At 56.6% G+C, this 25,277-nt stretch overlaps 2 protein-coding genes across 3 annotated transcripts in view; both read left to right on the top strand.

The window, feature by feature from the left end:
• Nucleotides 1-15,529, top strand: part of ABHD16A (abhydrolase domain containing 16A, phospholipase) — a 17,743-nt gene extending 2,214 nt beyond the window's left edge. The window contains exons 3-20 of one of the 2 annotated variants that reach the window (XM_004711706.4): nucleotides 85-151; nucleotides 396-482; nucleotides 5,875-5,960; nucleotides 7,409-7,482; nucleotides 7,699-7,821; nucleotides 11,370-11,484; nucleotides 11,625-11,726; nucleotides 12,529-12,592; nucleotides 12,909-12,958; nucleotides 13,270-13,393; nucleotides 13,778-13,882; nucleotides 14,040-14,103; nucleotides 14,369-14,425; nucleotides 14,530-14,592; nucleotides 14,706-14,782; nucleotides 14,869-14,967; nucleotides 15,044-15,090; nucleotides 15,217-15,529. In XM_004711706.4, coding sequence (XP_004711763.1) covers nucleotides 85-151; nucleotides 396-482; nucleotides 5,875-5,960; nucleotides 7,409-7,482; nucleotides 7,699-7,821; nucleotides 11,370-11,484; nucleotides 11,625-11,726; nucleotides 12,529-12,592; nucleotides 12,909-12,958; nucleotides 13,270-13,393; nucleotides 13,778-13,882; nucleotides 14,040-14,103; nucleotides 14,369-14,425; nucleotides 14,530-14,592; nucleotides 14,706-14,782; nucleotides 14,869-14,967; nucleotides 15,044-15,090; nucleotides 15,217-15,300 — 1,488 coding nt within the window. In that variant the 3' untranslated portion in view covers nucleotides 15,301-15,529. The remainder of the gene's footprint in view (nucleotides 1-84; nucleotides 152-395; nucleotides 483-5,874; nucleotides 5,961-7,408; nucleotides 7,483-7,698; nucleotides 7,822-11,369; nucleotides 11,485-11,624; nucleotides 11,727-12,528; nucleotides 12,593-12,908; nucleotides 12,959-13,269; nucleotides 13,394-13,777; nucleotides 13,883-14,039; nucleotides 14,104-14,368; nucleotides 14,426-14,529; nucleotides 14,593-14,705; nucleotides 14,783-14,868; nucleotides 14,968-15,043; nucleotides 15,091-15,216) is intronic. The other variant, XM_045292749.1, reaches the window with a different exon arrangement.
• Nucleotides 15,530-18,861: 3,332 nt separating this feature from the next.
• LY6G5C (lymphocyte antigen 6 family member G5C) lies at nucleotides 18,862-24,025 on the top strand. The gene is made up of 3 exons (XM_004711795.2): nucleotides 18,862-18,982; nucleotides 20,300-20,471; nucleotides 23,620-24,025. Exons 1-3 carry the CDS (start codon nucleotides 18,862-18,864, stop codon nucleotides 23,777-23,779), a joined length of 453 nt encoding a protein of 150 aa, XP_004711852.2. The 3' UTR covers nucleotides 23,780-24,025.
• The last annotated feature ends 1,252 nt before the right edge of the window (nucleotides 24,026-25,277 follow it).

The following is a 25,277-nucleotide window of genomic DNA, read 5'->3' as shown; positions in this document are numbered from 1 at the left end:
GGGGATGGTTGTGTGTGTGTGTGTGTGTGTGTGTGTGTGTGTGTGTGTGTGTGTGTGTGTGACTGCCCCATTTCTCTACTGCAGGCATCAGTCTTCTGGTCCATCTCGTATTACTCCTCTCCCTTCGCCTTCTTCTACTTGTACAGGAAAGGTCAGTGTGGTTTCCAAGGTGGTGGGCAGAAGTGGGTCGGTTATGGGGAGCTGAGCTGGGAGAGGGGCCTGTGAGGAGGGCTGAGCTTTCCTCTTCCCACGAGCATCGAGCATCGTCTTCCTCTGAGGGTGTGGCTGTCCTAAAGAGAGGGTCTGGGGAGGAGGTTGGGGCCAATCTGGGAAGAGGTGCTGAGGGGCAGTGGGGGGCAGGGAGCAGCTGATTGTGATCCCGCTTCCCTCCACAGGTTACTTGAGTTTGTCCAAAGTGGTGCCCTTCTCTCACTACGCCGGGACCTTGGTTCTGTTGTTGGCAGGTGTGGCCTGTCTCCGAGGTAGGTGGAGGGAGCCTGGTTTGGATCTGGCCCCCCTTGGTAAATAGTTATTAGGTGCCTTCAGCAAGTCCTGGTAGCCCCGGTGGTGTGTGGGATCCAGCCTCAAATCCGGATGGGTCCTAAGGGACAGCTGTGTAATTGAAGGGAAGAAATTAAGAGACAGACAGAAGTTTTGGGGTGCTCACCTCCTCCCTGGCATCAGGAACCAGGTCTGGGCAGGAGAGGGAGAAAATGTATTCTTAACATCAATTTATATCATCTCAGGGCATGCAAGCCTGGTAACCACATACACAGAGTGGGCTGTACCCTAACCTAGAGGTCCCTGGGTTCACTAGGGGAGTAACCTAACTTCAGTGCTGGGGGCAGGTAAAGGGGAGTGGCTGTCCCCTGAGCAGGGAGAGCCGTAGCACATGCCTGCTCCTCTAGATAAAGCTGTGCGTTTGTAAGAGGTAACTTTAAGGGAGCACTATTCTGGGAGGATATAGTGGGGATGAATATCCATTATGAGAATGCGGTGGGGACTCAACTCACAAGTGCGAAGGCCTCCCTCCACTCAGAACCCTGGCCTCCCAAGCTTCTTCAATCTGAGAATAAAGAATTCGTTTGCACACACTCTCTTCCCATTCCTCAGCTTCCCACAGTGGTGTAGTCAGTAGCACTTTGGGTGCTAACTGCAAGGTCAGCAGTTTGAAACCATCAGCTGCTCTGAGGGGAAAAGATGAGGCTTTCTACTCGGGTCAAGACTTACCGTCTCAGAAACAAACAGGGCAGTTCTACCCTGTCTTAGAGGGTCGGTATGAGTCGGCATCCACTCAGCGGCAGTCAGTTTTGTTTTGTTTTTCCCCTGAAAGAACAGTTTGGTTCTAAGTCCTAGGGGGGAACACTGGAGAACACTCCAAGGCTTACTATATATGTATATGTATACCTATATGAATATATGTAAAGCTTTAGTCTAAATATAAGAAATGGCCAAAAAGTTTATCTTGAAAAGGTGTATACGACCCCACCACCCAGTGACCCCACTCCTAGATACACCCTGGAGAGACTGACAGACGTGTCAGTAATGCAGTGGGTGAGCCCACAGCACAGATGATAATGTATGATCCCAAACTGGGGGCCCCTCTGATGGCCACGTGCCACCGGGTGGATACGGGCATCGTGTGGGCAGCCGCTCCCGAGACGGACAGCAGTGCAACCATAGCTGCCCCGGGCACACGGACGAATCTACCAGCATGCTGAGTGCAAAAGGTTGGGCCCCCAATCATGCGGGTGGTACTTTTTGTTGATGTAAAGTTCTAAGTGGACCCGTATGTAAGTGGCAAAACACTAGAGACAAACAAGGGCACGGTTATCCCCAAGGTCACGGAATTCGTTTGGAGGAGAAAGAGAAGGCGGCGTGCAGAATGGTGCCGGCACTCCTAGGGGAGGGGCTGTGATCTCTCTACTGACATGGGTGGTAGTGACGGGCACGTTTTGTATGTCTCAAGTCAACTGTGTGTTTTACGTGTGGATGCTGTGTTTCACAATTAAAATTTAAGAAGCGAAGCCTTGGTTCCTGGCAGCTGTGCAAAGTAACACGCAGGGGAGGGCGATGCTTAGAGGAGAGGGGGTATTGGGTGACTGCAGTTGGGGCCAGTCTAGGGTAAGATCGCTGGGGTGTCTGCCCCACCCACACCTCCACGAGGTGGGGGCTCCCTTCTCAAAGGGGCTTTCCTGAGCGCCCCACTGGAGAGTAGCTCCCGCCGCTCAGCTGCATCCACATTTCTTAGTTCCTGTATTTTCTATGTAGGGGCAAAAAAGTTGCTACAGAAAAGTGGAGAAGAAACGATCAAAAAGAACAGAACCACGAGCGTTTAATGATACTTGCCTCAGATGTTGGCTTGGCTAATACGGTAGATATCAGTCCCCTTCTCCAGAAGCAACTGCGTCTCCAACATTTGCTCACATGAAACGCTTATCCTTTCACGTACCCCACACCTCATTTCATAAACGGGGAGCCCTCGTGAACCGTGACACCCACGACCTGATCTCAAGGTTTCCGTGTGTGCCTCTCGGAACCAATGAAATGCAGCGTCCCGCGCGGTCCACCTCTGTGCGGCCTAAATAGTGTCGGTCCAGGCAAAGCAGGCAGCAGCCTGCTTCGTTCCCGCTGCCTGCTTTGTTCGGAGGTTTGCAGGCGATGATAGGTTCTACTTTCATTTTCTGGGGGCACTTCTTGAAGGAGCCCTGGTGGCATAGTGCTTACACATCGGGCTGCCAACCAGAAAGTCAGTAGTTCAAAACCACCAGCTACTCTGAGGAAGAAAGAAGAGGCTTTTCTTTCTTTTTGGTATTTTATTTATTTATTTTAAAATCATTTTATTGGGGGCTCATACAACTCTTCTCACAATCCATCTATCCATCCATTGTGTCAAGCACATTTGTACATTTGTTGTTACTGTTTTCAAAACATTTTCTTTCTACTTGAGCCCTTGGTATCAGCTCCTCATTTTTTTCTCCTTCCCCCACCATCCCTCCCTTTACAAACCCTTGATAATTATAAATTATTGTTATTTTTTCGTGTCTTACACTGTCTGATGTCTCCCTTTACCCACTTTTCTGTTGTCTGTCCTGCAGGGAGGGCGTTATATGTAGATCATTGTGATCCCCTTCCTCACCTTACCCATACCTTCCTGGTATCTCTACTCTCATTATTGATCCTGGGGGGTTTATCGGTCCTGAATTCCCTGTGTTTCCAGCTCGGATCTGTACCTGTGTACCTCCTCTGGTCTAGCCAGATTTGTAAGGTAGAATTGGGATCATGGTAGTTGGGGGAGGAAGCATTCAAGAACTAGAGGAAAGATGTATGTTTCATCAATGCTATACTGCAACCCGACCTGCTCGTCTCCTCCCCGAGACCCTTCTGTAAGGGGATGTCCAGTTGCCTACAGATGGGATTTGGGTCCCTGCTCTGCATTCCCCCGCATTCACAGTGATATGATTTTTTTGTTCTTGATGCCTGATACCTGATACTTTCGACACCTTGTGATCACATGGGCTGGTGTGCTTCTTCCATGTGGGCTTTGTTGCTTCTCAGCTAGATGGTGGCTTGTTTATCTTCAAGCCTTTAAAACCCCAGATGCTATATCTTTTGATAGCCAGGCACCATCAGCTTTCTTCACCACATTTGCTTATGCACCCACTTTGTCTTTAGCAATCGTGTTGGGGAGGTGGCATCATGGAATGCCAGTTTAATAGAACAAAGTGTTCTTGCATTGAGGGAGCACTTGAGTGGAGGGACAACGTCCATCTGCCACCTTAATACTAAATATAGGCACATAGTTCTATTTCCCCATCTTCATGTATAAACACATTTACATGTGTACATGCCTGTATTTAGATCTGTATGCCCTTTGCCTCCTAGTTCCTTCCTCTATTTCCTTTTATTTCCTCTTGTCCCGCTTTCATGTTCAGCCTTCATTTGGGTTTCAGTAATTCCTCTCGGTTACCTTGCCCTTGATCAAGCCCTACCAGGCCTCCTACACCCTTCTTGCCATCAATTTTGGATCCTTTGTTGTTCTCTTGTCCCTGGGCTTGTAAACACCCACTACCTTTCTCCCACCTCCCCCTCTCCCATGTCCCCCCTGAGCTGCAGTGTGTTGTTTTCTAGATTGTTCATCCATCTTATCTAGATAGATCTGCAGAGATAATAATATGCGCAAAGAACAAGACAGCAAAACAACGCAACAAAAGAAAACAAAACAAGAACAACAAAGAAACACAACAAAAGGAAAAGCCTGTGAATAGTTCAAGGTCTGTTAGTTGACCTTTAGGAGTGTTTTCAGGTCGAGTCTGATGGTGGGGTGCCAAGCCCTGGCCCCAAAATCTATTTTTGGTATTCCCTGGGGACTTCGTTGCTCTGTTCCCCTTGCTGTTCTGTTCCACACCCTCAGTGTTTTGCCTCGGTGTGGTGGGGTCAGTTCAGGCTTAGTTCTCGCACCGTGTCTCCAGTGTTGTCCCCCGTAGCGCAATGGGTCAGTGAGGGACATCGTGTCTCATAGTGAGACCGGCCCTATGGTCTTGTCTGTGCTTTGGCTGCTCTGAGCGGGAATATCGTCCTCGGAATATCGTCCTAGGTGGCCAGGATGTGCTCCACTCTTCCTCCCCCTTCATGTGCTCCCGTGTGCTCTGATCAGACATGTCCCTCTCCCGGAGCTGCAGCTTCAGTCTGTCCTCAGAAGTGAATTCTTGTGCGGGGAGGGGGTGCTGTCCACGTAGTTGGGATTGGGGCTGCCCCCCGCCCCTCGCTTTTCTGCTCCCATGCAGAGTTCCAGTCTCAGAAGCCCCCAGGACCCTGCCCTGCAGGCCAGTCTCTCCGAGTCTGCATGGACTTGACCCTGCGGTGGGTTTTGAGTGGTGCTGTTTTTCCGAGCACTGCTCTCTGAAGCTGCCATCTTTATTTGTGTATTGTCGTACTCCTCCACTGGAGACCACTCTGATGAGTGGTCGGAGGATGGATAACTACAGTCTTTAGCCCCCACCCCCAAGCACAGTGCCAGCTCTGGGAGGGCCTGGGGCCTGGCTGGCCTTTCCCGAGATGCCTCCCGTGTGTGCACGAAACAGTGACTGGATCGAGCGGAGCAATGAAGAGGAAGTAGACTAGCCGCTGAGGGTGCCAAGGAAGGGAGGAAAGCGCCGCCCCTTGGAGAGGGAAATAGAAAGAGACAGGCCGGGAGGCATCCAGGAATCCCATGTGGGCCCAGGAAGCCCAGGAGGAGGGACTTTCCTGGGCCGGGAAGCGTGTGGAGTGGCAATAGGTGACAAGCACCCAGGAAGGGGAACTGGATTCGGGGAGTGGGCAGCAGTGCTGGGGGATCCTTCTGGGGCCAGAGAGAAGCTCTATGGGCACATTTCCGGGCGTGAGGGAACAAGAAGGGGACTCGGATGTGAGCAAGATTCTAGGACGCGGTGGAAAGCCGATCGATCGTCTACAGTAGTGGTTCTCGACCTTCCTGCTGCTGAGACCCTTCAACACGGTTCCTCGTGTGTGGTGACCCCCAACCATAACATGATTTTTATTTATTTATTTGTGTTGTTTTTAAATTTTTTTCTAACATTATTTTCGTTGCACCTTCATCACTGTCCTTTTGCTGCTGTTATGAATCGTAATGTGTTTTCCGATGGTCTGAGGCCCAGGTGGAGAACCGCGGGTCTACAAAGCGGCACACAGCACGCGGGGGCGAGGAGGAATCCCCAGGGCCACTTGCAAGATGCGGAGCAAGATCTATTTCTCTAGCGTCTGGGCCCCCAGTGCCTTTGTTGTTACTTTCTTTCTCTTCTGCTCCCCCCTCCCCCCACTCAGGGTCTTCTCCTAAAACCTGGACCTGACTTCTCTGTCCTGTCTCCCCACCAGGCATTGGCCGCTGGACCAACCCCCAGTACCGGCAGTTCATCACGATCTTGGAAGCGACACACAGGGACCAGTCCTCCGAAAACAAGGTGAGAGGCGAGGAAAGGAGCCGAACAGGTGCGTTGGCAGCAGCTCCCTCGGGGACCTCTGTGAGGCACTGAGTGCCAGCTCCTGCCCCGGGGAGCTGTGCTTGGCCATCCACCAGCCAGGGCATATGTGGGCACGCCTCCCCCACCAGCAGGGAACCGTCCGCCTGTGGAGCAGAGTTCTCCGGCCCGCCCCCACCCCCTTCTAATGAAATTTTCTGCCAGAACAGTTCTCGACTCCTCCACCCTCCCGTCTGCAAGGATCGTGTATATGTGGAGTGGTTCTTTTCAGGCCCCAGCGGCTCGGTTCTGCAAAGGGTTGCTGGCTTTTGGTGTGCACGTTGGGCACCGTGCTGGCTTTGTTCAGGCAGGACAAGAGGAACAGATGTGCCCATTCCGTGCCCAGGGTGAACAGTGTGGCGCCGGGAGGGCGAGAAGCCAGGGCACAGTGTCCTTGGAGCTGTGCCAGCCCAGCTGGCGCTGGAGTGTGATTAGGTTTGGAAAGGGACTTGGGGGCCCCATTTAAAACCCTGTGCTATTCAAACTTGTAGGGTCCTCTTGGCTGAGTGAACTAGTTGCTGCCTGCCATCCTTACAGAGGTGGGTCCCGGGGGCTCTGCGGCATTTCGTTGGCTCCATTCTCCCTCTGGGGAGGACTCACAGGCAAGCGGAGGTCCAGTGCCCCGTTCAGAGTCGCGGAGCCAGGAGCGGCCGGGACTGGGGCAGGTCCTGGCCCCAGAGCCTGTGCAAGTGTGTGCCCTGCTTCACTGCGCTTGGTTTTGTCATGTTTGTACCTTTTTTTTACTGCTGTTAGTCGAGTTGTTTTTGAAACTGTTGGGGAGAAAAGTTCTTGGGCAGAAATAAAAAAAAAAAGAAAAAGCCCAAAACAGCCATCACCCTCTGCGCTGGCAGCTTGGCGGCGGGAGAGGGCGCTCACCAGTGCTGCAGGGGGGCTGGGGGGGGCGCCGAGGGAGGCCGCCCCCAGGACAGGAGTCCGGTGTGAGGGCGCCCACTGTCTTTGTGGCTGCCCTGTCTCCTCTCCCCCACCTGCCTTGGCACAGTGACTGGATCCTGGGGGTCTCTGAACCTGCAGGCAGCTCTAGGTCAAGGACCCAGGCGGGCATGAGAGTGTGCCCAGCCTGCAGACCCTCCCCCACTGCAGGCACCCCTCCCAGGTGGGTCAGCCAGCTCTTTGGAAAAGCCAAGAGCATTTGTTCATTTTCCTGAGCTGCAGGAGCGCCCACAAGTCCCTCCCGAGACCCAGAAAGTCCTTCTCTCCTGCCTGGCTTTGGGGGCCGCCACAGAGCCTCCCGTGTGAGCCCAAGAAGGGCGTTGACCCCAGCCTGGTCTCTCCGTGAAGTGTGGGGCCGGGCCCTTGGGTGACAAGGGGGTTGTCCCTCCCCCAATTCTCGGGCTTCCTTTGCTCACCTCCACTCTCCTCCTCCCCTACAGAGGCAGCTGGCCAACTACAACTTTGACTTCAGAAGCTGGCCCGTGGACTTCCACTGGGAAGAGGCCAGCAGCCGGTAGGTCCCGTCCCTTGTGCCTTGGCTCTCTGCCCCTCCCCTCAGGACAGCCCGCCTCGTCCCTCCTTTGTCCCCACCTCCACCCTCCTCTGGCTGCCAGGCCTGCCCTCCAGCACCATCTCCTCATTCCGAGACCCCCGGTCCTCCGCACTCAGAGGGCCAGATTGCTGCTCATGACCCCGCCCTCACCCTCACCCCCATCTCTCCCTTCCTCAGGAAGGAGTCCCGAGGGGGCCCTTCCCGCCGGGGGGTGGCCCTGCTCCGCCCAGAGCCCCTGCACCGGGGGGCAGCTGACACCCTCCTCAACCAAGTCAAGAAGCTACCTTGTCAGATCACCAGGTGGGTAGGGCGGGCGAGAGGCCTGCTGGGGTGGAGGGGACTCGGTGACGAAGGCTCCAGGGACTGGGCAGTAAAAAAGCCCTTGACTGGCCCAGGGCTGCGTCTTTTCCCTGTAATTTGTGGGCAAGCAGTTTTTCTCCACGTGTTTGTGTGCCGAAGGCGGTGTGGAGGGGTCCAAAATCACACCGCTGGAGGGTCCAGAGCTGGGCTGGAACCGTCCTCTCTGACAGATGCTCTTTCAGACCAAGCTGAGGGCAGGGGTGGGCACACACAGTGTGCACCTGGGGCAGGGTCTGCCCTGCGGGCCCTGCTGCTCCCTGGCCATCCTCCCTGGGTGAGCTGCTCATCCCCTGTGACTCGGTTTGGCCTCCCTGAATAGCCTGCCTCCCTGGGTTGCTGAGGGGTTAAGTGGCATCACATATTCTGAAGGGCCCCGCCCTGCCCGGGCGCCTGAGCGCATTTTGGGAGAGCCCAGGTCCACCGCCGCTGGGGAACTGATGGGGCAGGAGAAACCCCAGTCACCACTTAGGCCTTACGCTGGGCACTGTCTGATGCCACCCACCGGGAGTGGCTCCTCCAAGCGGAAGTCAAGTCTGAATGCAGAGTGCCCACCCGAGGGGCAGGCTCTCTGGGGGAGCGCTGTGGAAGGGCGCTGGCCTGGGAGCCATCTTCATGGGCCTTGGCAGTCTCTGCTTACCCTTTAGTCTCAGGTGACCAGATTGTAACATCGGTAAAGCGGGACAAAAGCGGGACACCATTGATAGAACTCATATCCTGGTGAAATAGCCACATGGCAGCCGAAAACCATATACCCTAGCTTGTCATGCATTCTTTCCAAAAATTGGGACTTTTTAAAATGCCACGGGACGTAGGAAAAATTACTAAAAATCAGGACTGTCCCGCCAAAAGCGGGACATCTGGTCACCTTACTTTAGTCCCTGATGTCTCCAGGTACACCCAACACCCTAGACCAGTGGTTCTCAACCTGGGGGTCGAATGACCCTTTCCCAGGGGTCGCCCGATTCTTAACAGTTGCAAAATGACAGTGATGAAGTAGCAACGAAAATGATTTTATGGTTGGGGGGTCCCCACACCATGAGGAACTGTGTTAAAGGGTCGTGGCATTAGGAAGGTAGGGAGCCACTGCCCTAGACTCATGCTGATCCTGCCTGTCTCATGAGCATAATAAAGACAAGCTTCTCCCAAATGGGGTCATCCGTTGCCACAGGCAGACATAAAGCGCCAGCCCCCGTGGGCGGTCACCGCCCACGTTGCCTCACAGGGCCGGCTGAGGGTCTCCAAGGCTGCGCATCGTCACCGCTGGGCACTGAAGAGCCTTCCTCCAGCCGAGCCCTTGCAGCTGCAGCAAGCTCTTCCCCCTGCACCGCCAGGCGCCTTTCAGCCGCAGGCACCATCCTGCCTTCGCTCACTTCCCGCCACACCATCGATGCCCATAGGGCAGGGTAGAGCTGCGCCCGGGGAGTAGAAAGCCTAGTCTTTCGCCTGCAGAGCAGCGGGTGGTTTCAAACTGCTGACCTTGCAGTTAGCAGCCCCACATGTAAGCACGATGGCAACAGGGCTCCTTAGCTACAGGCATTAGTTGAGACTGACACCGTTCAGTTCGTAACAAGCACGTACCAGGCACTGCCTGTTGCTAGGGGTTTGGCGGTAGCTTCTAGCAGGAAGGAGGTTGACGTAGTTGATCAGAGGGGTGAGCCAAACTTGAGATTTTGAGGGGGTGCTGCCTAGGATTATACAGTTTGTTCTGGGACAGAGCCTGCCTCAGAATTAATGGAAAGCGGGTCATCATTTTCTCAGAATAGTGCCTACCATTTGTCAACTGTCGGATTAGTATGCTCACTCAGTAAATATTCACTGAGTGCCAACAGCACCGAGCTCTGGGAACCTGCTTCACGGCAGAGATGGGGTCTCAGGGACTGAAACAGCCTCGCCCCTGCCCCAGGGGGGTTTGCAGTCCAGTTTGGTATTGTAAGGAAATTGCAACCTTTTTTTAAAAGCCCATTTAACTTCCATTAAGTTGTGTTTGTACATTAACAGAGACACCCTGGATGGCAGTTAGCACACTTGGTTGCTAACAGAAAGGTTGGTATTGGAGTCTACGTACGGGTACCTCAGAAGAAAGGCCTGGCAGCCTACTTCTGAAAACCCAGCCAGCAAGGGCCCTGTAGAGTACATTTCTACCCCGATGCATGGGCCGGGAACCACAGCATTGCATCTGATAACTTTCTCTTTACCCATAAGCATGGGTATTTCATAAATATGTATTTCATATATATATATATTTCACACGGGGCCCTAGGGGTCCTGTCAAGTAAGCGTTGGACTGCTTACTACAAGGTGATCCATTCAAGCCCACCAGCCACTCCCAGGGAGAAAGACTTAAAGCTTCGGCACCCCGAGGAGGGCTGCTGTGAGCCGGGACTGCCTTGCTGGCAGTGGGGTGGTCTGAGTTATTCTGTCCACGCCTGCTGCAGCCAGGCTGGGTTCTAATCACAGTAACCAGGCGAGAACTGCCCCTTAGGGTGTCCAAAACACGAGTCTTCGTGGACGCCAGCTGCCACACCTTTCTCCCGCCGAGCAGCTGGGTTTGCACCACCCCTTGGGGAAGCAGCCACATGCTTTCATGGCTGCACCTCCCAGGCGGAGTTCTTGATACTGTGAGCCTTCGCTGCCATGAGTCAGCTTCTCAGGGTGGCCCTGCGGACCACAGGACACGGGTCTGCCCATCCTCACGATCGTGAGCCTTTTGTTGTGAGCATGGTGTCACTCTGTCTCAGTGACCCTGTCTCCTCTTCACTGACCCTCCACCACCCATGATGTCCTTTTCCAGGGCCTGGTCCCGCCTGTTGACTTGCCCGACGTGCTGAGGTCTGGTATGATCTGTCTGCCTACATGGAGATAGTTAGTATCTTATATGTAGAAAGGGTGCTATACAACATATGTACAAGTGTGCATGATACAACTGAATTGTTATAAGATCGGTAAGAGCCCCCAATAAAATGATTAATAAAAAAAGTATCATTTCAGAAGTATGTATACTTATGTATGTTCTGGGCCACACTATAAACCTTGTATCTTATAAAAAACCCAAGCTGAGCCCACTGCTGTCAACTCGAATCGATTCTGGCACAGAGCCACTCTGTCTGTGTGGGGTGTCTGCGGCTGGGCCTGTGGATGGGCACAGAGCCACTCTGTCTGTGTGGGGTGTCTGCGGCTGGGCCTGTGGATGGGCACAGAGCCACAGCTGTCTCCTGCGGAGCTGCTGGTGGGTTTGAAGTGCCAGCCTCGCAGTGAGCAGGCCAGTACTTACCTCGTGTCTTACAAAAGTGGCAGCCAAAAAACTAGAGGGAGATGCGCCAGCCTGATACCTGTGTTGTTCACCAAGCCCTGAAAGAGAAATCCAGAGGTTTGAGGGTCAAGAGGGCAGAGACCCCAGACTCTGAGTACCAGAGCTGGGAGGCCTGCAGGAGATTCCCAGGCCTGCTGGGACTGGGAGCCATTAACCACCCCCTTCTGGTTTCATCTAGCTACCTGGTGGCACACACGCTGGGGCGCCGCATGCTGTACCCGGGCTCTGTGTACTTGCTCCAGAAGGCTCTCATGCCCATGCTCCTGCAGGGTCAAGCCCGGCTGGTAGAGGAGGTGAGGCTCTCCTGCTCCCCACCGCCTCACCCCCCCCACCCCCCCCTGCCTGCCAGCCCTTCCACCCTGTACCCAGCCCCATCAGGAACAGACATGGTCTTCCTGCCCTTCATAGCCTGCCATTGCGTCTCCCCACCCAGTATAACGGGCGCCGGGCAAAGCTGCTGGCCTGCGACGGGACTGAGATTGACACCATGTTTGTGGACCGGCGGGGGACAGCCGAGCCCCAGGGACAGAAGCTGGTGAGTGGGAACAAGGACCCGTAGACATTCACAGCAGCCCTGCAGACAGCCCCAGCCCCCAGCTCCGCCCAAGGGCCTCTTGGTGTAAGTACAGCCCGTGGCAGGGAAATCCACGAGGTGGGAGCCGACCAGCCAGCATCACCCCAGCTAGGCCGTCTCACGCCAATCCTGGGAAGGAGGTACTGTTGAGATCGGCCTGTTTGACAGACAGCGAGGCCCAAGCACAGATAACTTTACTGTGGTCACCCAGCCAGAAGCGGGGGGTAGTCTGGTGCCAAAGCCACCTGCCTCCCACCAAGCAGCCCTGGAAAGAGCACGGCGTGCAGGGAGCTGGGTGCCAGCACCAGCTCCGCCTGACTGCTGGGAGAATCTGCATGGCCCCCATCTCCCTCCGGGCCTTTGAGTGTATCGTCCAGAAGGCTGGTGAGGGTGGTGATCTACAGACCACATTTAGGCCTGACATGCCTAAATGGAGGCAGAAAAACGCAGACCCAGACCTGTACAGGAGAGACCAAGCCACGGCCCTGTCCCGGCGAGTTAGCTCCACTTCCCAGGGAAAGGGGCGCACTGGCTGGATCGTTCAGCGGTGTCAGTCACTCGCCTCCCCGGGGACCAGGTGTGTGGGACTCCATGTGCCCTTGGCTTCTTCCTGTTTTCCTGGGCAGCGTGGAGCAGAAGAGCCTCATTCCCTTGCGGCCAACCAGGCCCTGCTTCCTCTTCCCCGGGCCGCCCTCCCTGCCCTGGGATTGTCACTCCTGCTTTGGCTCCTCCCCAGCCCGTCCGTCTATCCGTCTTCCCGCAGGTGATCTGCTGCGAGGGAAACGCGGGCTTTTATGAGGTGGGCTGCATCTCCACACCGCTGGAAGGTAGGCTCCGGCTCCACCTTGCTGTCTTTGCCCCTGGGAACAGGCTGCCCCTCCCTAACGGCCCACTCAGATAGGACCTCCCTGGGTCTACTTTCTCCGCGTGATGTATGAGTTCTTCACCTTTGAGAAAATTCCATCTCCTCCCTGGGACTGTGTCCCTAACCTTAATATTACTCATTCTGTACACACACACACTCCCCTCCTGAGCCTTTGGTGTGAGGCCCCGTTGTAGGAAGGCTCGGAGCGGGGCCCTTGCCCGGGTGCAGCGGAGGGGCCGTCAGTCAGCCGAGCCCTCAGCCCCCCTCTTGTGTTCTAGCTGGATATTCAGTCCTGGGATGGAACCATCCTGGTTTTGCTGGCAGCACGGTGAGCCCCCTCTCTAGAACCCCGGCCCTAGCTCTGCGGAGAATCCCTGCGTTGCTCTCCCAAGAGAGACGCGCGAGGGGGTGTTTCTGTGGACCCGCCCACTGCCCACGACCTGGCTCCTAGGGCGGGGGCCTGGGGAGACAGTATTGGGAGGGTGCGGTGGGTTCCACCGTGAACGGCAGTCTGCAGGGAGAACCGTCCTTCCCACCAGCATTACTTTCTACACCTGGCGGCAGGAAGGTCCAAGGCCTTGTTGGGGGACACCGGTGATAGGAGCCGGCGTTTTCCCGCCCTTGCCCTTCCTCCCATAGGGGGTGCCGTTCCCACAGAATGAGGCCAACGCCATGGACGTGGTGGTCCAGTTTGCCATCCACCGCCTGGGCTTCCAGCCCCAGGACATTGTCGTCTATGCCTGGTCTATTGGTGGCTTCACGGGTACCGTCCTCCCTCCCCTGCCCACCCTCCTGCCCCCCAGGAAAGGGGACCGAGCCCACGGAAGACAGGGTGGGGGCTGGGATCCCCTTGTGGGCCTGGCAGTGAGAGGCTGTCAGCCTTGTCTCTGCCTCACCTTTCTGGCCACCCTGGGCCTGACTCTCAGGCCACATCTGGGTCCTGCGGGGAGGGAGGAGCTTCCCGCTGTTGTCGTCAGTGCACCGCCAGGAGCACCTCTCCAGGTGGCGCGCTGGCCCAGTGAGGTGTGGGAAAGGCCAGGGCATGCCCGGTAGCAGGGAGGGCGTTAGCGGAAAGGACAGTGGGACAGAGGCAGGGCAGTGGCGGGAGGCCCCCTGACCATCACTTTGTTCCCTGTCCTGGTCCTAGCCACATGGGCTGCCATGTCCTACCCAGACATCAGTGCCGTGATCCTGGATGCCTCCTTTGATGACCTGGTGCCTTTGGCCTTGAAAGTCATGCCGGACAGCTGGAGTGAGTGCCCTCCTGCCACGGGGTTGCAGTGGGGCGGGGCTGCTCTAAATGGGAGGCTGCCCCCTGAAGTGCCCCAGCCTTCTCTCCCCATGCGCACGGGACCTTTCTGTTGGGCCAGGGTCTCTCTGCCATCCCTTTCCCTTTGTCCCACCACTAGGGGGCCTGGTGACCCGGACAGTGAGGCAGCACCTCAATCTGAACAATGCAGAGCAGCTGTGCCGGTGAGTACAGCCCTCTCCACCAGGGACACACACACACACATCCCTGAGTCCCCACACCACCACCCCAGCTGGGCAAACCTTCCCTGGGCCCCCGGGCCCCTAGATCCCTTTATGATCCAGCAGGACTAGATCATGTGGAATGCTGAGGGAGGGGCTAGCGTGGGCCTTGCATTCGAGGGGGAGAACGCAGTCAGTGGTGGGGCTGGGCCGGGCCAGCTCCCACGGGCGCCTCAGCGCTCCCCACATCTGTGTTCTCCTGCTGAAGGTACCAGGGCCCTGTGCTGCTGATCCGCAGAACCAAGGACGAGATTATCACCACCACGTAAGTGCCTGGAGCCTCTGCCCTCCTGCTTCCCAACCCGGCCCACCAGCAAACCCTACACACACACCCCAGACCCCTGCAGCAGGCTTCCTCTCAACCCCCAGGGTTCCAGAGGACATCATGTCCAACCGAGGCAACGACCTACTGCTGAAGCTGCTGCAGCACCGGTGAGAGGCCGTGTCCATGGCCCCACACTGAGCCCAGCACAGGGCCAGGGCGGAAGGTGCAGGGATGAGGAGGGAAGGGAATCCCATGGCTCTGCCCCTGGCTTCCCTGCCAGGTACCCCCGCGTGATGTCCGAGGAGGGCCTGCGAGTAGTGAGGCAGTGGCTGGAGGCTGCCTCGCAGCTAGAAGAAGGTGAGGGTGCTGGGGTCTGCGTGGCCTTTGGGGGGGACCCAGCAAGGCCAGGTTGCTGACCGGCCTTCGTCTCTCTCCCTGCCCAGCCTCCATCTACAGCCGGTTGGAGGTAGAGGAGGAGTGGTGTCTGTCTGTCCTCCGCTCCTACCAGGCAGAACACGGGCCTGACTTTCCTTGGAGCGTGGGTAAGGAGGCCCTGGGCAGGGAGGGCCTGGCTGGGTGCCCCGTGCTGCCCTGTGTCTGAGACCCGCCTCTCTGCAGGAGAGGACATGAGTGCAGAGGGACGGCGGCAGCTCGCTCTGTTTCTGGTGAGCTCGGGGCAGGAAGCAGCAAGCCAGGCTGCCAGGGGCCCTTTCCAAGGAGTGGCTGGTGGGCCAGAGGGTAGGGCTTGGGCAGGGTGTCCATGCCGCCACCCGCACCCCCTTTGTCCTCAGGCTCGGAAGCATCTGCACAACTTCGAGGCCACACACTGCACCCCACTCCCGCCCCAGAACTTCCAGATGCCCTGGCACCTCTAGGGAGCACGCTGGGACTCCTGCTGGAGGATCGATCGGGCCGGGGGGCATGAGCAAGGACCCTCTGACTTGTTCCTCTGCGTTCATGTTGCTGTTGATAGTTTTGAAAGTGTGGGGGACCACCCCCTTCTCCCTCTCCCTTGTGCATGTTTCCCCTTTCCACCCTCACCCTCAGCAAACCCTGCATTAAGTGAATGGATTATTCATAAATAATAAAAAGGTATTTTTTCTACTGGCTGGTGGGCTGTGTGACTTCCTGACTGGCCGGGGGCCAGGGACTGAAACCACAAAGGACTGGGTCGTGGGAACACCCCACTCCCAGGGGGCCTAGTATATACCCCAGTCCCTCGCTGCCCCCTGCCTCACCCCTGCTGTACCGCCAAGCCTTCAGCCTCTAACCTGAGGAGTCTCCATGACCTAACTGTCCCAGATGTGCCTGGCTTCCTCCCCTTCCCAGCAGCCTTCCTGGCCACTGCCCTCAGTCCATCCTGCACCCCCCACCCAGGGCGCTGCCTCCTCTTGCTTACCGGCTTTGATTGTTGGCAAAGCGTCTTGGTATCTGGTCTCAACTGCTTGACTCCTTAAGTGATTTTGAAGCCCCACCTACACAGTTCCCATCGTCTGAACCCCCTTTTTCCTTGCTCAGCTCAGTCCATCAGAGAGCGAGAGCAAGTCTGCGCCCCACATCTTACCCAGGAGGCCCAGCATAGCTTCCCAGTGTTCTCAAGTCTCCTCAAATCTTTGGCAATTCAACAAAGGTGGGGGCGGTGCGGAGGATTCACCCTCCCAAAGCCACACTTCACATCCTAAATTTGGGCAGCACTCTTAAGAGTTCCATCGCTGGGAACTGAGGAAATGACCCCCTGGAACTCGCATCCTGTTCTAATCCCACCAGTTTGTTGCCTGGAAAGGTCTCTCTTCCAGAAGAAACCCCCCAGGTTAGCCACTCTGGTTCTGTTTTGAACAAGCTACTTAAGTGACAATGTTCTGACACCGGAGATTCATTCATTCAGCCAATCAGCCAACATGTCAGATGCATTCTCTGGCTGGTTGCTGTGATCTCCCAGTGCATGCAGATCCCTTGGGGTCCCTGAGGATAGTGGGGAGCAGGCAGGACTGATCTGTAGAGAGCAGCTCCGGAAGGCAGGGGGTGGAGATCTGAGACTTGTCAGGTGATATGGCCTGAAGTTTGGGGCCGGAAGAGGAGGTAGCCACAGCTCCAGAAAGCTCCACAATTAGCACACAGCATGGAGTGGGTACTGTCCCACCTCCCAGAGGTGCTTCCATGATGCAGCAAAGCACTTCTCACCTGGAGAAACCCAGTCTCTGTTCAGCTTAAATGCAATTAAGGGGACACTAACCCCACCTATATGCACCCCCCACTCCAGGAGCCACCTAGGAGACCACAGACGCTGGTCACACTCATGAAGGATTCTGCAGACCTGCCCTCCACTTGCTGACCCCTCCTTCCTGCATGTACGATTGATGCCAGGAGGGTCTCTGGACCATAGAGGGGACCCTTGGCTACCTGAAGTGGGTGGAGGTGAGGTAGGAAGGCTCCACACTTGTATCTTGAGCAGCCCCACGCAAAGGCTCTCAGGTCACGCCCTACTTGAAAAAGCTCAAAGCCAGGGAAAAACCACTCCCTCCCAGTGAACTGCTTCCCACCCACCCCACAGCTGCTGGGACTCTGGGCTGGACTATAATGGGCACCAGGTGAGGCCTGGGCATCCAGGCTGGCCCAAGAAGCTAGGAAACTGGAAGGGTGGGGGGCTGAAAGGGCAGGAAGCGTGGTTTTCGGGCTAGGCCACCCCCCTGCGCACCTAGTATCACTGACCCAGCCTCAGAGCTTTTTTTTTAATTTTAATTTTTAGCCACCATCATTTTCTAAACATTTACTTTGTACTGGAGCCCTTGCTATCAAGTCCCCCCTCCCACTCCCCCTTCAGACTTTCCTTTCATACAATGATCGATTCCTGTATTTCAGAATTGGGAGGGGAGGGGGCACAGCGGCGATCTGCCTCCAGGAAGACCCCAGCCAAGCATCAGTTCAAGGCACGTGCTTTCCAAGTTTTCCCTTTTCTCCTGCCCATCTTTTTTGGCGGGGGTCTTTTCCCATATTACCGCCCCTTCCCCTCCCCCCCAACCCTTTCTGGACTGGGTGATTCTTGAGGAGCCTGGGGCCCTAGCTAGCAGGTCCGCGCCCCGAAGCTCCTCCGGGGAAACTGGAGCAGCTCGTGTCCTTCCTGGACACTGCAAACGAACTCTCACTGCCTCCAGCAAAGAAAGCCAAGCCCCTGGCTGGCGAGCCCCAGGGTCGGCCAGCGAACGCCTTCAGGTACCCGAGACTGTGACTCTATCCAAGTCCCTTTCGCCACCACAGCGGTTGGGTGGCTTTGAACCGCTGACCTTCCAGTTGCTGCGCCGAGGCCACTTTATGATCAGGGCTCCCACTGCCTACCGACCTGGGCCCCGGACCGGCGAGCTGCAGCGCCCCCTTGCGGAGCCACGGCGTGGAGCTGCGGGCGTCGGCGGGCGGTCGCGCCACGGCGCCCCCTTGCGGAGCACGGCGTGGAGCTGCGGGCGTCGGCGGGCGGTCGCGCCACGGCGCCCCCTTGCGGAGCCACGGCGTGGAGCTGCGGGCGTCGGCGGCCCGGGCGCGGGGTCCCGACCCTGGCCCACCTCTTCCTGCCAGCTGGCCCGCGGCCGGGCCGGGGCAGAGCGGCCCCCGCTCCCCGAGGCGCAGCCAGGCGTGCCGGAGCGCGTGGGCACCGGAGATCAGCCCCATTAACCCGCAGCTGGAGCGGGGCGAGTGGAAGAAGGGAGGCGCTGCTTTCCCGGGTCGCCCAGGGGACACCGGGCAGGGGGCGGCTCACAGGAGACCCAGGTGGCCTCCTGGCTCTGGGCTTTGTGCCCACCTGGAAAATGGCACCACCAACCACCGCCTTGTGCAAGCCGGCCAGCCGCCCCGCGGCCCGCACCCATTCCGGCGCGAACTGGGCGGGCCTCTGCTTCTTTGGAAACGCAGCTCCATCCCGGGTGCGCCGCGCCCATCGCGCCCTCCTGCTGGACCAGGTCGCCATCGTGTGTCCGAAGGCGGCAATCGCCTTCTCGCTGGTTTCCGGGCCCGCCCTTCCTCGTTCTGTTAGGCCATGCGCAGCCCCCCCACCGCCAAGGTGCCTCCCCCACCGCCAAGGTGCCCCCCGGGGCGGCATTCTGTTGTCCGCTGACCTGTCTGGCTTGACCGCATACCCTGGTGAGGGCAGACACTTGGAACACAGTTGTGTGCCCAGCACCTGGGGCAGGTCGGTAAATGTCTGTTTCATGGGCATGAAATCCCCCCACCCACCAATCAACCGCCCTGGAGCGCAGCCCCCACTCTGCTGGCTGGGCCCATGCCCCTGTGCCAGGACGTTACACCCCAGACTGTCTGTGGGCGAGGACATCCTGTCCTCTGACTTTTCTGGCACAGATGCCACCCAAACCTATTGCTGCCTCTTTCCTTCCCCTTGGGCACGCACTCTGCCACCAATATAAGCCCAAGTCGGGGGTTGGTGAGCATTCATGCATCCCATGGCCGGCCTTCCAGGAAGCAGGAGTCTCTGGCTCCTGGACCCCCGCAGCACCTCCCTAGCCCTGTTCATGGGGCTCTTGTTAGTGCTGGTCATGAGGACCTTGGTGTTTGGTGAGTGACTCTGAGGGATCCGAGGGGTCTCCTGGCCTGCTGGATGGGGACACCTCGAGATAGCAGGTGACTAGGTGCATCTACACAGGACACTCGGGTGAATCCAAGCAGGAGAGGAGATGTGGATTTGGAATGGGTGGATGGCCCCTCGGAGGGAGAGAGATTTCTGGGGACTGACTGTCTCCCTCAACAGCAGTGGCTTGGAGGTATTAAGGGGTTCTCTTCATATTTGAGAGCAGACACAATAGGGAGGGGTGAGGACCAGGTCATGGAAACAGGATCCACAAGGTACACCGAGGCTGAATCCAGAATGACCGTCTCTTGAACGGGCTGAGCAGCTCCATCCGCACAGAAACAGAATTCCGAGTGTTGGTTCAGCCACTGCCCCACACCCCAAGGGCTCTGCTGGGCCTGCTCCAGAGGCCCGGGGCTGGACCCAGCGGAATCCGTGAACTCGGGGCGGGGAAGTAGAGGATGAGGGTTTAAGTAGTTTCCCGTGAGTCTATCCAGTGAATATCCAGGAGCCCTGATGGTGTAGCGGTTAGGAGTTGGGCTACAATCCCCATGGTCGGCAGTTCAAAGCACCAGCAGCCCTGCAGGAGAAAGACTGGGCTTTCTCCTCCCGTGAACAGTCAGCATTGGCTCCATTGGGTTTTATGCAGCAAACTACCCCCAGACAAGGAACCATGGCCCCGGGCTGCCGGAAGCCTCCTGTCTCATGAAAGCGGTCTTCCTGCTCTGGGATATGGTCCAGTAGTCACTTCTGTGCATCACAGAGGATAAACGCATGTTCAAATCCGAATGACCAGGATGGTGGGGGATTGAGAAGCCAACCAGTCTGCCCAAAGGTGGGGTGGGCTGCCTCGGCTAAGCTTTAAACTCAGAGGCTTGCCGAGGGCTGAGCACGTGTTGGCCCCTCAGGTACAAGTACACATCCAGTGATTGAACGAATGCCTTAGGCATCTCTTCAGCTTTGGGCCCAGGACAGGGTGTGGACCAGTGATGTGAGTCTATGTGGACTGGAAGGATAGGCTTTGGAGCCTTCCCGGCACGGTGCCTGCAGCCTCTGCCAGTGAGAAAGGAAATAAATCCTCCTTTCTCTGAGGACCAAGCCCACCCCCCACCCCCCAGGAGTCTCAGTGGGGAGTACGGCTTCACTTACATAAGGCTTTAAGGAATTGGGGATTTGTGTGGTGTCACTGAGATAGGGAGGTGAGGAAGAAATAGTGGGGTTGACCAGCCTGGAATTGGGTGTGTCCAGGCTTGGGGAGGTGCGATGGGGGTGGGGGGGAGATCCAGTGCTCTCTTGTGTTCCAGGCAAGTTTTCTGCCAGCAATCCAGGAGCCCCTCCGCTACCGGAGTTTCCCAGACGCCTGCGCTGCTATCGGTGCCTCTTGGAGACCAAGGCGCTGGGGTGCCTTCTGGGACCCGACACCTGTGCCGCCCCTCAGGGCAGCAGCTGCATCACAGTGCACGTCAAGAACAGTAAGCTGCCTTCTCTTGATGGGGGGCGGGCCCTTTCCCCAGATGAGCTCTAATGGCCTCCGGAACCCCCGTCTCCTCCCCACAGCCGGAAGAGGGCCGTCCAGCAGTGCCTTCCCTTCCTTTCGCTCAGGCGATCCCTGGCTCGGCCCCGGTACTGAGCTTCCAACGCCTTTTCGGGGCTGACTGAGCCTGGAAGAGAACCTTCAAGCCAAGCTGTCCATCTCCGAGGCCTTGCCTCGGGTGTCTGCTCCCCCATCGGTCCGTGGGAGCCTCACACTCCTCCTCCAGCTCCCTCCTTCGCCTGGCTTTCTTCCCCGGGTCTTGCCTTATCCTCCCTCCCTGCTTCCGACTGGTTCCTGGTCACTACGGCTCTCTTCCCATTTCACCCCTCGGCCTTGGGGACTTGTGTCTGCTTCCTTGGCTTCAACCAGCGGCCACACACGGCTTCCTTCTGACAGGGACAAACAGCCCCAACATCTCTCTCCTCGCATCAAATCCTCTTCTTGACTGCACGCCTCTTGTTCCCGTTCCCGCTGATGCCCACCCCGGTCCCCAACACCTCTCTTTAAGCTAACGAACCTCTTCCATAACCAGACGCCGGGCCAGGCGCTGTTCTGAACACTTACAACCCGGAGACGGGGCTCTTCACAAGCTGGGCGCGCGCTTTTCTGTTCGGATCCTTCACAGCACCGTTTTAAGTAGCTGGTGCGGAGACATGGCTCCCACGTCCGTGTGGCAACAAGGCTGTCAAGGGCGGTGTCCTCCCATGGTTTGGACTCTTGCCCAGCCACTTTGCCAGCTTGTTGGTCAAGGCCGCCCAGGGGCTCCCACCAACAACACACTGTCTGCTCCTGGGTGGTCCTCCCAGGGGCGCTGATGTTTGAGCCCATCACGGGTCTTCCTCCTTTGCGCTGCCCCTCCACTTGACCAAGCAGGATGTCCTCCTCCGGGGACTGGTCTCTCCTGAGACAGGCTCAAAGTCTGTGAGGCAAAGTGTCACCCTCCTGGCTTCTAATGAGCATTCCAGCCGCACCTCTTACAAGACAGCGGCGTGTGTTCTTTGGGTGGTCCATGGTACTTCTCAGTCGTCTCCGCCAGCATCCGCATTCAAACGCGTGGATGTTTCTTCTGTCTTCCTTATTCAGTGTCCACCTTTCACATGCATCTCGGTGACCGAAAATACCACGGCATCGGTTGGGCACACCTTCCTTCTCAAAGTAACATCCTTGCTTTTCAACACTTTACAAAGAGGTCTTCGGCAGATTTGCCCTGTGCAATGAATGTATCGCTCGACCTCTCGACTGCTGCTTCCGTGAGCAGCGTGCTCTTAAAAGCACGGCTCTGCACTTGCCCTTTAAACATGAGCTTGTGAGCGGCCTTTCTGCTGGCTGCAGGCTGCTCCGGGGCTGAAGCCGGTCACAGTTGGCTTATCCATCCTGCTTCTGGTGGGCACTGAGGCTCAAGAAAGGTAGCAATAAATAAACCTAGACTTGACTCCTTAGGACACTGGCACAAGAATTTTTTTCCCCGTTCCCCGGAGGGTATATTTCTAGGAGCCCTGGTGGCATTGTGGTTATGCTTTGGATGGCTAACCTTAAGGTCAACAGTTCAACACCACAGGCTGATCCATAGGAGGAAGAGGAGGCTTTCTAGCCCCGTAAAGAGTTTGCGTCTCAGACACCCACGGGGCATTTCTGCCCTGTCCTATCGGGTTTGGCGTGAGTCAGAATAGGCTCCACAGCAGTGAAAAAGATGTATTTCCAGAAACAGAGATAACCCTTCTACTTGGGACCTGTAATGAAGGCCTGGTAGCTCTGTCGGGTTAGCTAATGGAGAGGTGGGAGGTTCAAACCCATCAGCCGCTTGGTAGGGGAAAGATGAGGCTGTTTACTCCCTTAAGGATTTTTTTTTCTTTTTTCTAATCATTTTATTAGGGGCTCAGACAACTCTTATCACAATCCATACATACATCAATTGTGTAAAGCGCATTTGTACATTCATTGCCCTCATCATTCTCAAAACATTTCCTCTCCACTTAAGCCCCCGGCATTAAGTCCTCATTTTCCCCTCCCTCATCTGCTTTCCCCTCCCTCATGAGCCCTTGATAATTTATAAATTATTATTTTGTCATATCTTGCCCTGTCCGACGTCTCCCTTTACCCACTTTTTTCTTGTCCGCCCCCCAGGGAGGAGGTCACATATAATTCCTTGTAACCGGTTCCTAATTTCCAACCCACTCTCCCTCTACCCTCCCAGTATCGCCACTCACACCACTGGTCCTGTAGGGATCATCCGCCCTGGCTTTCCAGTTCCTATCTGTACCAGTGTACCTCCTCTGGTCTAGCCAGACTTGCAAGGTAGAATTCATGTCATGATAGTGGGGGCGGGGAGGAAACATTTAGGAACCGGAGGACAGTTGTAGTTTTCATCGTTGCTACATCGCACCCTGACTGACTCGTCTCCTCCCCGAGACCCCTCTGCCAGGGGATCTCCAGTGGCCTGCTAATGGGCTTTGGGGCTCCACTCCGCACTCCCCCCATCATTCTCCCTTAAGGATGTATACCCCGGGAAACCTTACAGAGTCACTGTGCGTTGGAATTGGCGCAATGGCAGTGCATCTGGGCTTGGGGTCGGACCTATGAAATAAGTGACAAACGGTCCCTCTCCCAAGCCCAGTTTCCAACACGACTTCCAAGTCGTTCTGTCCACACTGGCTCCTCTTTGGCCCAGATTCGGCCCCTCTCCTGGAATGGTTTACCCCCCCCACCCTTTCCTTCCAGACTTCCACAGGAAACGTGGAGACTCACTGAGCACTCCTGGTGGCGTAGTGGGTTTTACGTTGGGCTGCTAACCACAGGGTCAGCAGTTTGAAACCACCAGCCTCTCTGGGGGAGGAAGCCGAGGCTTTCTGCTTCTGTAAAGATGGACAGCCTGGGAAACCCACAGCGGCAGTTCTCCCGGGGAGTCAGGATGGGCCACATGGCAGTGAGTTTTTTTTTAACTTCCTACCTTGGGGGGATCCTAGGGGAGTCCGTTTGGGGCCTCTGTCAGTGAGGATTTTCCAGTGTGGTGTGAGGGGGTGGGTAGGATTTGGGGCCTTGCCCAGTGGGCTCCCCGTCATTGGCATGCCTGCTCTCTCCCCCAGAGAGCAGCAACATTGACTTCATGGTGAGTGACTGCCGTCGCCCGGAACACCAGAGTGACTGCTCGCACACCGGAAACTCGGCAGTGTCTGGCTTCTCCATATACTCTCGCTGCTGCTTCATGGATCTCTGCAATGATCCTCTCAGCAGAGCAATCTACAGCCAGTAGAACTGTGCCTCCATTCTGGTCACCCTCTCGCCTTCCCCCTGGCTTCCGCCAGGGCAATTTTGGACTCTTCACATCCATCCCCCCTAACTCCCTTGAATCACCTGACCCCCAACCTTAGCTCTCCTCTGGGTGCTCCCCTCCCCCAGCTCCTTTCCCTGGATTTCCTGGGGTTTTCCCATCAGGTCCTTATAATCCATCATCGTTCCTGCTCTCCTCTCTCCAAGGCCCCAGAGGCTCCCCCAGAATAAACGGGTTGTGTGCCAACGGTTTGGGGTATCTCTCTTCTGTGAGGGGGGTGTGGGGGCCTGAAAGCAGTGGCCTTGTCTGTCTGACTGCCCCATTATGGATCCTGAGCCTGCCGAGTTCTGCTCGTGCCCTGCCTGGGGGTCTTGCTCTGAGCAGAAAAAGATGGAGAGGAAGTGGGAGTCATTGTGAGGGCAGGCCAAGAGGAGAGTGAGCCCCTGAGGATTCTGGAGGGAGGGTGGGTGGGTGGGTGGGTTTTGCGTGGGAAACAGAAGGATTTCTCTCAAGCTGTCTCCCCCAAATATATGCCAGACTTAGCTGCTTGAGAATGACTGTACACTTGGGTCATCAGGAGTAGATTGGGGGTCATTCTCCCTGAGAGTTATCGGCTGTCTAGACCAAGCAGACACCACTGTTTATCCCACAAGTAGGGCCCACTCCCTTCTGATAAGGACAGTAGTTGTCTGTTTCCTTGTAGGAGACACCAGAGAGGTCAAACCCACCCAAGGATGACCAAGCTTAGACTGCCATCATGAGTCTAGGGTCCATCCATCTTGTCACATGTGTACCCCTAGACCTTCCCATTCCTATGGGCGCACCCCTAGCTCATCCCCTTCCTGTCACGCTTATGCCTATCATAGATCCCCTTCCTACAATGTGTATGCCTATTGTACTGCCCCTTCCTGTGATGTGTGATTCTGTAATCATGCCCCCCTAAAGTGATATAATACTTGGTTAGCAATAAAGAAAAAGCTCTCCCCAGGTCTGGGGCTGGAAGCTCTCTCCGGCTCCCGGGGCCCAGGAGCTCTCCCCGATTCCCGGGGTCCTCTCCGGCTCCAGGGGGCCTGGGAGGCTGCCCAGTTCTTGGGTTCCGAGGCTGCTCCTGTTCTTGTGGCTGGGTTCCCCCCACGAGGACCATCAAGCAGGGCTGAGGTGAGCAATGCTACCATGAATTGTGTCTGACTCCATTTATTCCAATTTCTCCTCTAACTCTCATGCTCTCTATGACTTTACTATAACCCTTACTTATTATTGCTGTACAATTGCGCCTACCGGACCTGTGATGATTTGTGGGGTCCCCTCTCCCCCTTAACCCCACAGGTCGTGGGGCTGTTGGTGAGTGGCGCTGTGAACAGTCTGGGCCAGGGAGGCAGCTGCGCTGGAGAGGGGTGAGGGGGCCTAGGGGAGCCTGCCCTCTGTGGTCCCCGCCGGGCTGCCTTCTAGGATACTGGCCTTCATTGGCTACAATTGTGTA

The sequence above is a fragment of the Echinops telfairi genome, unplaced genomic scaffold (assembly GCF_000313985.2).
Source record: "Echinops telfairi isolate 266 unplaced genomic scaffold, ASM31398v2 ScPeMD7_655;HRSCAF=1070, whole genome shotgun sequence".
NCBI lineage: Eukaryota > Metazoa > Chordata > Mammalia > Afrosoricida > Tenrecidae > Echinops > Echinops telfairi.
The sequence above is the reverse complement of the archived record's forward strand: the minus strand, read 5'-3'. Positions and strand labels throughout refer to the sequence as shown.